We start from the raw sequence: 11,548 nt of genomic DNA, 5'->3' as shown, positions 1-11,548 counted from the left end.
GAGAGCTGCGGAAGAGTACTCCGGTGGGCGTGAAGAGAGTGCGCGGCGTTCGATGGGCGTTAAGCCGGGACGGAAGGCTGCTCGAGGAGAAGGTCGGGAATTGGGTTTGGGTGAGCCCTATTCCGGCTGGCCGCAATCACCCAAAAGATCGGAGTGTTGGAAGTCAAAGCAAGCTGGAAATGAAGCCAAGAAGCTGAGCTGCCAGCTTGAAGGCGCCTTCAGACAGGTTGAAGGCGCCTTTAACCCAGTCAATCCGACCGTTTTCCTTCAGATAGAGTTCTATCCGATCACTCGCTTAGAGGGGCCTTGGACCCTCGTTGGAGGCGCCTTGGAGCTTCGAGATCAGATTTCCAGAGGCTATTTGAAGGCCCCTGGAGCTAGGAATTCAATAACAACTCAAGCAATCAACTGTGTACTTTTTCCTAGCAATAGTTCTAAGCTTCCAAAGTGTAAAAGGCTTCTCCGCCTTCAGCAAAGAAGATTTTTCTACTGAGCTTTTTCTACTGTCCTGGATTAACAACCTCCTTGGTTGTAACCAGGTTAATTCCTGTCTACTACTTAATTTCTATTTCCTTGCTTGTTTTAATTTTACTATTGCTTTTCTAAGTTGAAATCCGAGGAGGGTATAGTTATTTTTTGTTTACAGCAATTCACCGCCTCTTGCCGGCCTCCGCTGCACCTACACGATCCTCTGTCTAACCATGCCGCCTATCAGTGGCACTAGCTCCCAAAAGGATGTCGAATGATATCTCGCTATCTCTGCTGTTCTGCCGAGCGGAATGGCCGCTCAGTCAGGATTCTGATATCCTTGTGTCCGCTGCCACACCGAACGGGATAGCCGCTCGGCTGACAACCCCCTATCCAAGTGTCGTCCATTGCTAGGCCGAGCGAGATGGCCGCTTGGCCGGAAGCCCACTGTGGCACTGTCCACATGCTCTATTGCTTGGCCGAGCGGGATAGCCACTCGGCGGGTAGTTCACTACACTGTTCGCGTACTCGGCTGATGTTGAGTCTGTTGCTAGGCCGAGCAGAGGAGCCGCTCGGCTCGACTTCTGCGCGTCCCTTGAGCATCGGTTTGATTAGTCCTTGACGGAGACGGTGGGTCGGTGCTTAACCCACGGTCGGAATATGCCTCGCCCGACCTGCCAAGACCGTCCATCCGACCGGCTAAGACCGTCCATTCGTTGACCGTTTGACTTTGACCTCCATTGACCTCCACAATGGCAGCAGGGTGGGGCCCCTCATCATCACAGCATCAACTATTAGTAATAATATTATCATTATTAAACTAAGAATAATACGATAAAATATCATACTAGGTTATGTACTAAAACCTTCAAACAAACATATTTTATTATATTACCTAAATTAAACCAAATATCCTCTTACAAAAAGCATAGTAAGACTGCGTATAATGAATATTTTCCATGACCCCGCAAGATGGGAGCTTTGTGCACCGAGTTATTTTTTTTTAAAAATTTGTATTATCTAATTTGAACCAAACACACTTGTAATAGTGAGACAGGATCTCTTGGACCACTTTTTATGGTCCAAGGGATGTGTCACTCGTATTTGCGGCCGGATCGTGGTCGCGATCCTGTCGTAAATGGTTGCGATCCCTTCCTGGGTTTACCGTAATCTGGCCACTTATCCACCACCGGAAGCCTCCGGGCAACCTCCGGCCGCCCACTCCGACCAAAAACTATAACCTTGTGAGGACAGTTAATCCAAAAAGAGATCGCAACAATTTACGGTCGAATCGCGACCACGATCCGATCATAAATACAAGTGGCACATCCCCTGTACCAAAAAAAATGGTCCAGGAGATCTGTGCTATGTAATAGTAGTCATTAGATATAATTTAATTAAATTTAGATAATTTTAATTGATGATTTTTTTTTTGCTATAAAAGCATTGTATATATAATATTTTTAATTAAGTTGAACTAACTTATTTTAATATGATATAATTGATACAATATTTTAGGATAAGAAATACATTAGGATGTTATTTTATTTTTTAAACATAGGAGGTGTTTTTTTTTGATGATTCATATATATATATATATATATATATGAATTTATTATCCATAAAATATTATAGATGCAGCCATTATTCCTCGCTGTAGAAACAACAAAACAATATTCCTTGGGTGCCAAATTAAGGGCACTTCATTACGAAGCTATTAGAATATTTTTCACTTAGCCCCTTTCATTTTACCAGTTTGTAAAAAAAATCAAATAATTTGGAAAGATTTAAAAAAAATACGGAATGACATCAGTAACCCGAGTCAGTCCAGATACAGAAGGAGATAAATAAAACCTCTTTCTAGTCGAGCGAAGGAGAAAGTAAGGAGTAAGCCTCCTTCATCTTGCCTCTCTCTATTTCTCTCGGAGTTTATTCCACTTACAATATTTTATCATGTGTTTGATGTCTATGTATCTATATATACCACTTTCCATATCCATGAGACCGACATTAGAGGATCGTTATTATAACAGATCTATATTTTTTTATTCCGCTTTCAAACGGCTCACCCTTCCTTCGATCTCCAGCGTAAAAGTATGCAATCTGCTTTGTTTGTCCATGGAAGAAGGACGAGGTCATCTCTATGTTACATTTTTAACACTCTCCCTTGCTTTCTTCTTGAACCTTTTGCGTCGATTCACGACGAAGCATTTGATGATCTCTGATCTGACGAAGTTCCAGGCTTTGAATGGCTTTAACACCCCCTTGGGGTTTAATATAATCATCTTTCGATGCATCATCATGATCACCACCCTGGAAGTCGAGTGCCAAGGAACATGCTCCCAATAAATAACATTCAACCATCAACGCGCGAGTAACATAATACAGTAAATTCAGCTGCTGATCAATCCAAACACGGCTTAATTCCAGCTTTCTTCCTGATGATAAACATGGTACGGTTGTCAGAGAATAGAGAATCCGTAACAATGCCAAGGCCAATTTCTTTTCCTCGTAATCTAATCTAAACTAAACGTAGGTTTAATTTTCAGGCAACAGGGCACGCCACCCGTTTAAGGTGTTCTATTAGACTCCCAAAATCCCAACCCAAATTTAATTAACATTGGGACTGTGAAATTATACTCGTTTAATTTTCCCATTGCTTTTCCAACGTCGTCCATGTTGAAATCAACAGGTAAGAAAAGAACTAATATAAAGTTTTTTTTTTGTTAATCTTATTACTAAAACCAATAGACTTATTTATACAAATTGTCCAACAGAATAATGGAAAGATTAAATAAGACATACAATCATAATAATTATAAACATAGCAATATAATAGACTTGGAAATATTATTTTTCCTATTTAATTTATGTCGATCTTGATTGTGTGCCAAATATAATAAATCTCAATTGATTGAAATCAATTAAAGATTATTTCCATTATTGTCATTACCCCTCAACAAACTCAACAGGAGTATCTGAACGTTGAGTTTGAGTGCTAACTTGGTGAAACGTTATCTAGATAATGATTTAGTAAATATATCAGTAATTTGATCTTATGTAGAGATATAAGAAACTGAAAGTTGTTGAGTCGCCACACGCTCGTGAACAAAATGAAAATCAATCTCTACATGCTTGGTACGAGCATGAAAAATAGGATTTGTCGCAAGATAAGTTGCTTTAATATTATCACACCATATTTTAGGCGTAGTGGATGGAAAAAAGTGTAATTTTGAAAAAAGAGATTGTAGTCAAATAAATTCTGATGTTGCGTTAGCGATAGCTTTATATTCAGCTTCAGTACTCGAGCGAGAGACTGTAGGTTGCTTCTTTGAAAGCCAGGAAACAAGATTTCGTCCAAAAAAATATTACATATCCACTAGTAGAACGTCAATCTTCGGGAGATCCAGCCCAATGTGCATCACTGTAGGCAATCAACTCTCGTGAAGACTGACGATATAAAAGAAGACCATGCAGAATAGTTCATTTAAGATATCGAAGAATTCGCTTAACACCTTCCCAATGATGTTCAGTAGGAGCATACATAAATTGACAGGCACGGTTCACAGCAAAAGCAATATCGGGTCGTGTAATTGTGACATATTGTAGGGCACTAACAATACTACGGTAGATCTGGGGTCAGACATCGAAGAGGAGGATGAAGGTGCAGTGAAACCACCCTCAACGATTGGTGTGGAGATAGGATATACACCATCCATTTTAGCTCGTTGTAGGAGCCCAATAATGTATTTGCTCTGAGAGAGAAGACAAACCTTTAGAATGTGAGAGAAACTCTATGCCAAGGAAAAAACGAGTATTGCCAAGATCCCGAATAGGAAACTATTGACGGAGAAGATGTAGTAAAGTAGTAATGTCATTTTTATCACTACTAGTTATTAATATATTATCCACATAAATTAGAACAAATATTGAAAATTCCTCATGACATTTGTATAATAGAAAAGAGTCTATTTTTGAGCCAGAAAACTCCTAAGTATGAAGCCAGGTAAATTGACGATGAAACCATACACGAGGTGCTTGTCGAAGATCATATATAGATTTCTGAAGTTGACACACATGTGTTGAAAGTTGCGGATGGATGAATTCAGGAGGTTGCTCCATATAAAGAGTTTCTTCAAGGTGTCCATGAAGGAAAGCATTGGAAATATCTAATTGGCGTATTAATTAATTGGAGCTTACAACTATAGATAGTAGCAATTTGATAGTTGTAATTTTGACGACTGGACTAAAAGTATCATTGAAGTCAATACCTGATTATTGATTAAAGCCTTTAGCAATAAGATAAACTTTGTAACGTTCAATAGAACCATCTACACGATTTTAATGTAAATGAGTTAATTCATATTGATTCATACCATCAACGACCAATTTATTTGAGACCCAACCCTTAATTGGCTCGTCTAAAAGTGGGTCATTTACGGACCAGATTCATTGAACCAAGTCATTTACGGATAATTTGCCCGTTGATCCAATTTAAGTCCAGGGCTGAATTGGATTTGGACCGGTGGCAGGTCTACTTGCAACTTCCTAAAAAGGAAAGTTTTGTACATTTTCTGCATTTAAATCGTGTGATTGTTTTCATGTTCTTCTGTTATCGAGTTTAATTTGATTTAAAATTATATATATATATATATATATATATATATATATATATATATATATATTAGTTATTAATTTGATCAACGTTGTTTAAATTTGATCGATAATATTTTAAAAATATTCAAATCAACTTAAAATTATTAGGGATGTTTAGTTCAGAGATATCACATTACCACCAAAGTTATCCATCTATGATAATTGTGTTTGGTTCGAGATTTTTTTGGATTCCAAATTTTTTTCTCGATTCTGAAACGTCAGCCAATGTCGTCAATCTTGGCATCGAACTTGGAATCAGAAAATCATCGATCATTCAAGGCTTTTCTCGATTCCAAACGTTGAGCAATTTTATTTTTTTTCGAAATTATCCTTGTAAGGATCAAAACCGTCAAGTGAGTTTGGTGGTCTCGGATCGACAACAGGACGGTGTGGAGGTGGTAGCAAGCATATCGCCACGAAACTTCAGGTAGCACCTAGAGGAGCGATGGGTGGAGGTGGCAGTAGTGGGCATCAGGCAGTGTTGAATAAACAACGGGGTGAGCGGAGGTGGCAGCAGGTAGCTGCAGCAGTACAATATTCCTTCTTGTGTGCGGATTGCCACGAAGCTTCATGTGGTGACCGAAGGTGGCAACAGCAGCAGTGGACAGTAGAGGGTGGGTGGTGGGTAGCGATGGACAACAATGGTAGCAACGATAGCTCAACGGTCAGAGGTGGCAGTAGTGGACAGTGGTGGGCAGCAGGCGGCAAGTGGGCGGCGAAAAAGGAAGATGAAGATGGTATTTTTTTTTTTAACTTAAGTATTTGATTAAAATTTTAGTTAATTAAATCAATCACTCCTAATTCTAGTTATAGTTGGAATAAATTAAATAAACATATTCTAAACCCTAATAGAATCACCTAAAATATTCTAAAATAATAATAAAAACTATATATCTTATTTTATTTATTTATTTATTTATTTATATATCACTAATAATAATATTATTATTATGATTATTAATCTAAGAATAGTATGGTAAAATATCACACTAGATTATATACTAGAACCTTTAAATAAACATGATTTGATTATATATTACCTAAATTAAATTAAACATCTTTTGATTATGTTTTATTTTTTCTAATCTTAATTACCTAATTTGAACCGAACACACTTGCAATAGCAGTCATTATATATAATTTAATTAAATTTAGATAATTTTAATTGATGAATTTTTTTTACTATAAAAGTATTGTATATATAATATTTTTAATTAAATTGATCTAATTTATTTTAATTTGATATAATTGATACAATATTTTAGGATAAGAAATACAATAAGGACAAGTGTTATCAAAATCGAGAGTTTAGGTAAAATCGTTAAAGAGTCAGAAAATTAAATCATAAAATTGAATCATAAAATCGTAATATTTTACATCATACTTTAAATCAATTTTAAAAGAAACTTGATATATTCTTTGTAATTGATCATTAAATATTTTAATCGAAATTATAACATAAATCTACATATAGAACATTTTAATTCATATAATAATAAACTACTCATAATTTTAAACTTTTAAACAACTAAATATTTATCATAAAAACACAACATAAAATTAAATTCAAGTCTAAAATTTAAATCCAAAAGATAAATAAAACACAAGAAAACAAATTAATATAAATCATTTATAGAAAAGTGCAAATCTAAAATCATTCCAAAACAATATCGTTTTATCCAAAATGGTTCCATTTTGTTAACGATATAAAATCGATAAAATTATCTTTAAAATCATGTTTTTACAAATTTAAATGTTTCTTTTCGTCGCAATCTAATCTAATTTAAACGTAGGTTTAATTTTCAACTAACAGGATACGTCATCAGTTTCAAGTGTTCTATCACTAGTTTCAGGTATTCTATTAGACTCCCAAAATCCCAACCCAAACTTAATTAGTTTCATGAGATTGATTATAACTAGAATTATGATATGCCAAAAATTTTATATCATGCATATCATGTACATCTGAAAAAATAAAAAATCAACCTTAAATTCTATAAAGATAAAATATCATAACAGGTATGGTCGAAAGTCTGAAAGTACGGTCAAGAGCATTAAAAATATTTATATATAAAAGTTTTGATACTTCATATCTTTTATGTCTTACACCTCGTGAGTGTAAATTTTATTCGTAATTAATATTATAACCCAGTACTAGTCCTCTTAGAATTGGAAGACAAAGAATTGTCGGCGGTAATTAAATAAGTTGTCCGACAACAATCCCAAGCTCCGCCACAAGTTCGCTTTGTCGCCGTCGCACCATGTGACCACCTCCAATTTCTCGTCCTCATCTTTCTCCCGGCATTCGTACATCATTTCCTCCTCGTGGGCGGCGAGGTCGGCGGCCGACATGAATCCCAACCACGGGCACCAGCTCGGCCCCTGGGGCGCTACGTGGCACTCCATCCACTCGTCGGTTGTCGTGTCGTAAACTAGCATCGACGATAGATCGTCCTTCCAGCCAGATACAAACGCGTTTCGTGGCCCGACGGCAAAGTCGCAGCCATCCTGCATGGGGCGCGGAATCGGAGCCCCGGGACGCCAGTCGCCGGTGACTAGATCGTAGATGTTGACTTCCGCGGTGTCCTTCCAGTTTGACTCATCCCACCCGCCGACCAGCACCAGCTCTCGCCCGACGACCACAACATGCCAGCAGTGCTGCTTGCCGCGGAGGCTGTCGTCTGTCAACGGCCGGACCCCCCTAGCGCCCGTGGCTGGCTCGTAAAAGGCTAGACGCCACCTGTAAAGGGGGAACGAGGGAATATCATAAAAGAGCATAATGAAGACGGGGCGAACGAGGCCGGCAGCCTTGCGGAGGCGATAAAAGGATGACGACGCTGAGAGTTCGCGCCTCCATCGCCTGCAAACGCCCCGAGCAACGGAGATGGAGTAGAAGGGGAGGCGGAGGAGGCACTGCAGAGCGACATCGTTCGGCAGTCCTGGAATTAGCTCGGTCTTCATGGTCGCCGATGATAATCAGAGTTTGATACAGTTATAATCGAGTTCGTTTTAAGAAAGAAATATTTTGGGCAAATATTTCTATAAATTATTTATGGAAAAAATAATTCGTTTAACCAATTAATTATTAATATAGAGAAATTCCATGCCATAAATAATTAATCCTGAATATATATTATCCGAAAAAAATAATAATCAAATTTTAAATTCTGAATCTAAATGGTAATAGTTTGTTCATAATTATACGCGCTATTTAATCTAACCGCGGATGATACATTGGTAAATAAGGATTAGACGTGGATAAGTATTCCACGTATGCCTTGTCTAAGCTGACGCGGCGAGTCATGGGAAAGGATTTGGTGTCGAATCAGGAAAGAACTCAACCTTGATTTTTCTCCTAATTTTAACATGAGTAATCCGATAAATATAAATTTGTTATTAGTGTGTTCAAATAACATATCAAATATAATTTTGATGGATTTATAAATCTATTTATAATTTAATTTATAAATCCATATATAATTTTATTTTCTAATTTTAATTATATTATATTTTTTATATATTCGGTACACATTTAAAATTAATTAAAAATATTAAAAAAACTAATTTCTAAATACAAAAGCATCATGCACTTGACATTGAGATAAATAAAAATTTACATCAATCAAGTAAATTTAATTAATACTCACACTATAAGTAACGGTATAGATTTTTAATTCTCAACGTAAGTAATTTAAGTTTTACATTGTCTATCATGATTTTCAAGGAGCAAATCCTCCTAGATAAAATTGATTTGTATATTCCACCTTTTGATTCATTTTATGAACCATCTTGTTGAGATTTTCTTCTCATTGTCTACCTTCCTCAATGAGCTTTTCTTCCCTCTCCTATTTTATGTGATATTTTTTTTTACATTTAATATATAATTTTAGGGGTGTCAATTCGGGTGGATCGGGTCGGGTTGAGTTTTTTTTTAACCCAACCCGAACCCGACCCGAATCCGAGTTCAACCCAAAACACCTAAATCTGAACCCGAACCCGACCAACCCGATCAACCTGAACCCGACCCATATAACCCGAAAATACGATTCAAAACAATTTTTTTGGGCTATTTTTCCTATAATTTTTCACTTTTATCTCAATACTCCATAATTATCATACAAACATGATATTAATATACCTAAAAACAACTAAATTTTTAAAATAAAATTTGATTTACACCCAAAAAACTCACAAAACCCTATATTTAAGTCAACCTGGGTCAACCCGAACCCGACCTGACCCAACTCAAAAATTTTTAACTCTCCAACTCTCCAACCCGAACCCGAAAATACCCAACCCGAACCTGATTTTTTTTCGGGTCGACTCGGGTTGGGTCATCGGGTCGGGTTCATTTTTGACCCCCCCTAAATAATTTCTTCCTTCATCCTTTTACTCTTAGCATGCATGCCTTTGAACTCTGTGTGATGAATTGTTTCTCTTGTACATATTAACAAACCAACCATGTTTATAAAATTATAATCTCAAATTTTTAATACAAATAAATTGAGATTGTACAAAAGTCATAATCAACATCATTGTTCATCTGCTGATTAGTTCATAGTTAGGTGCCGATAGTAAAGAATCAACAAATCTATTCATGAAGACTATTTTGGCTCTAAAACAATAGACATCACAAAACCATGAAAATTAAGTCAAAGTGAATAAATATTTAGGTAGGATTTTCATTGAATCTGAATTCAAAAATCTCTAAGTATAGATAACAAAATGGAATACAAGACAATACAAGAGGCTTGCTAGTCTTCTTACTGCACATTGATTAATTTAGAACGCAAACTAAAAAAGCTTAATATCCACAAACACAATACCATATGAACTCTAAACACTACTAAGAAATAATTTTGTAACACTTGTAAATTAAAATATAACAAATATAAGCAAATAGTACTACATAAACAATTAAAAGATGGGTCTGAATGTTATTAATCACCTCAAAGCACTGCTCAATCTTATCAACAACACCAGTTCAAAGAAGCTACCTTGCATTTCAAGTAAAACCTAAAAAGCTGGATATAGATTATTCTGGGCGTGAAGTTTCGGAGGGATTTATGAGAAAATAAGATAGAAATAACAAAATAAGAAATAGTTTAAGCTAGGTTTAAAAACCCTCTTAAGAAAACAAGTGCGGAAATAGAAAAATAAAAGAGATGTAGCAGTAACGTGGCTAAGCAAAGCAAATTGATTCAATATCCAAAAAATTTGTACTAAACATCATCTAAGTATAGATTTATATAGCTCTCAAAGCCTTCAAAAAAATCTAAACGGAAAATTAATCAACCAGACTTAGTTCCCTAAGACTTAATTCCTTAAGATTTAGGATAAATTTACTAACAAAACTTAGTTCCCTAAGATTTAGGACAATATTAAATATAATTATAGAAAAAGCCGACTAAACTTAATAAACATATAACTAATTAAAAAAACAAAAGAAGCAAATCTGAATACTTTGAATCTCTTCCTACTCCAGTCGTCCGGAGTTAAAGAGAACTCATCCTTGAGTTTAGGATGAGTGTATCTGGCTTCACAATACAATGACTTAGATGTTTCATATTAAAAACATCAGAAGTTTTTAAATGAATAAAAAGGTGCAGCTTGTAGACATTGTCGTTAATCTTTTTTAGTACATTGCAAGGTCTAATTTTCTGATCTTTAAGCTTGTTGTATTCACCAATAGGGAAACTGTTGGTCTCATGCGATCGGCAAGAGAGGATGAATTGCCTAAAATTTCAAACACACCCTTCACAAAGCTTTTGACTGTAGCTAATAAACACTTGTTATTAAAGCAAAAAATTGTTAGGACACTTCGGATCTAGAGGGGGGGGTGGGGAATAACTTGTCGCACTTCGATGATGATGATTTATAGCGGAATAGACTTGAAGCAAGCTCCCAATACTAATGCCAAGGCTTTACTTGGTATCCACCTTAAGAAGAGGAGACTAATCCAATGATCGAGCCCTCACTCACACATCTTCTATGAATATATTATTAGATCGTGAAAGTCATTAGGGGGGGGGGGGGGGGGGGGTTGAATAGCGATCACAAATTCGTAGTGAGTTAGAGTAAGCAGCGGAAAAATAAGAGCAAAACAATGCTAACACGAACTATTTTTACTTGATTCGGAGCCTTCGTCGACTCCTACTCCAAGGCCCGCATTCGTCGAGTGATTTCATTAGGCAATCACTAATAGTTCGCAAAATCATATTACAAATGTAAGTACAAGAACTTTAGAGAGAAAATACCGACAATAATACAAAAAAACTTGAGCCACAGGTTGTCCGAGAAGTTTCGCAGAGTTGCAGCATCATAGAAGCACACCGCAGTAGAGCAGTCGTTGGAAGACGTTGTTGTTCTCAGCTCTGGTGGAGGCCTTCTTTTATAGAAGTACTCTGGGTGCCTGGATCCCTTC

The 11,548-nt window shown here is 36.4% G+C and overlaps 1 protein-coding gene across 1 annotated transcript; it reads right to left on the bottom strand.

The window, feature by feature from the left end:
- Positions 1-7,287: 7,287 nt before the first annotated feature.
- LOC121987143 (F-box/kelch-repeat protein At1g15670-like) lies at positions 7,288-8,085 on the bottom strand. Its single transcript, XM_042541036.1, has one exon. The coding sequence runs from the start codon at positions 8,083-8,085 to the stop codon at positions 7,288-7,290; it is 798 nt and encodes a 265-aa protein (XP_042396970.1).
- Between the last annotated feature and the right edge of the window lie 3,463 nt (positions 8,086-11,548).

Source organism: Zingiber officinale, chromosome 5B (genome assembly GCF_018446385.1).
Source record: "Zingiber officinale cultivar Zhangliang chromosome 5B, Zo_v1.1, whole genome shotgun sequence".
Classification (NCBI taxonomy): Eukaryota; Viridiplantae; Streptophyta; class Magnoliopsida; order Zingiberales; family Zingiberaceae; genus Zingiber; species Zingiber officinale.
The sequence above is the reverse complement of the archived record's forward strand: the minus strand, read 5'-3'. Positions and strand labels throughout refer to the sequence as shown.

What these genes read in the sequence shown, in the direction of transcription:
- LOC121987143 (XM_042541036.1), bottom strand. Translation starts at nt 8,085, where the DNA reads ATGAAGACCGAGCTAATTCCAGGACTGCCGAACGATGTCGCTCTGCAG.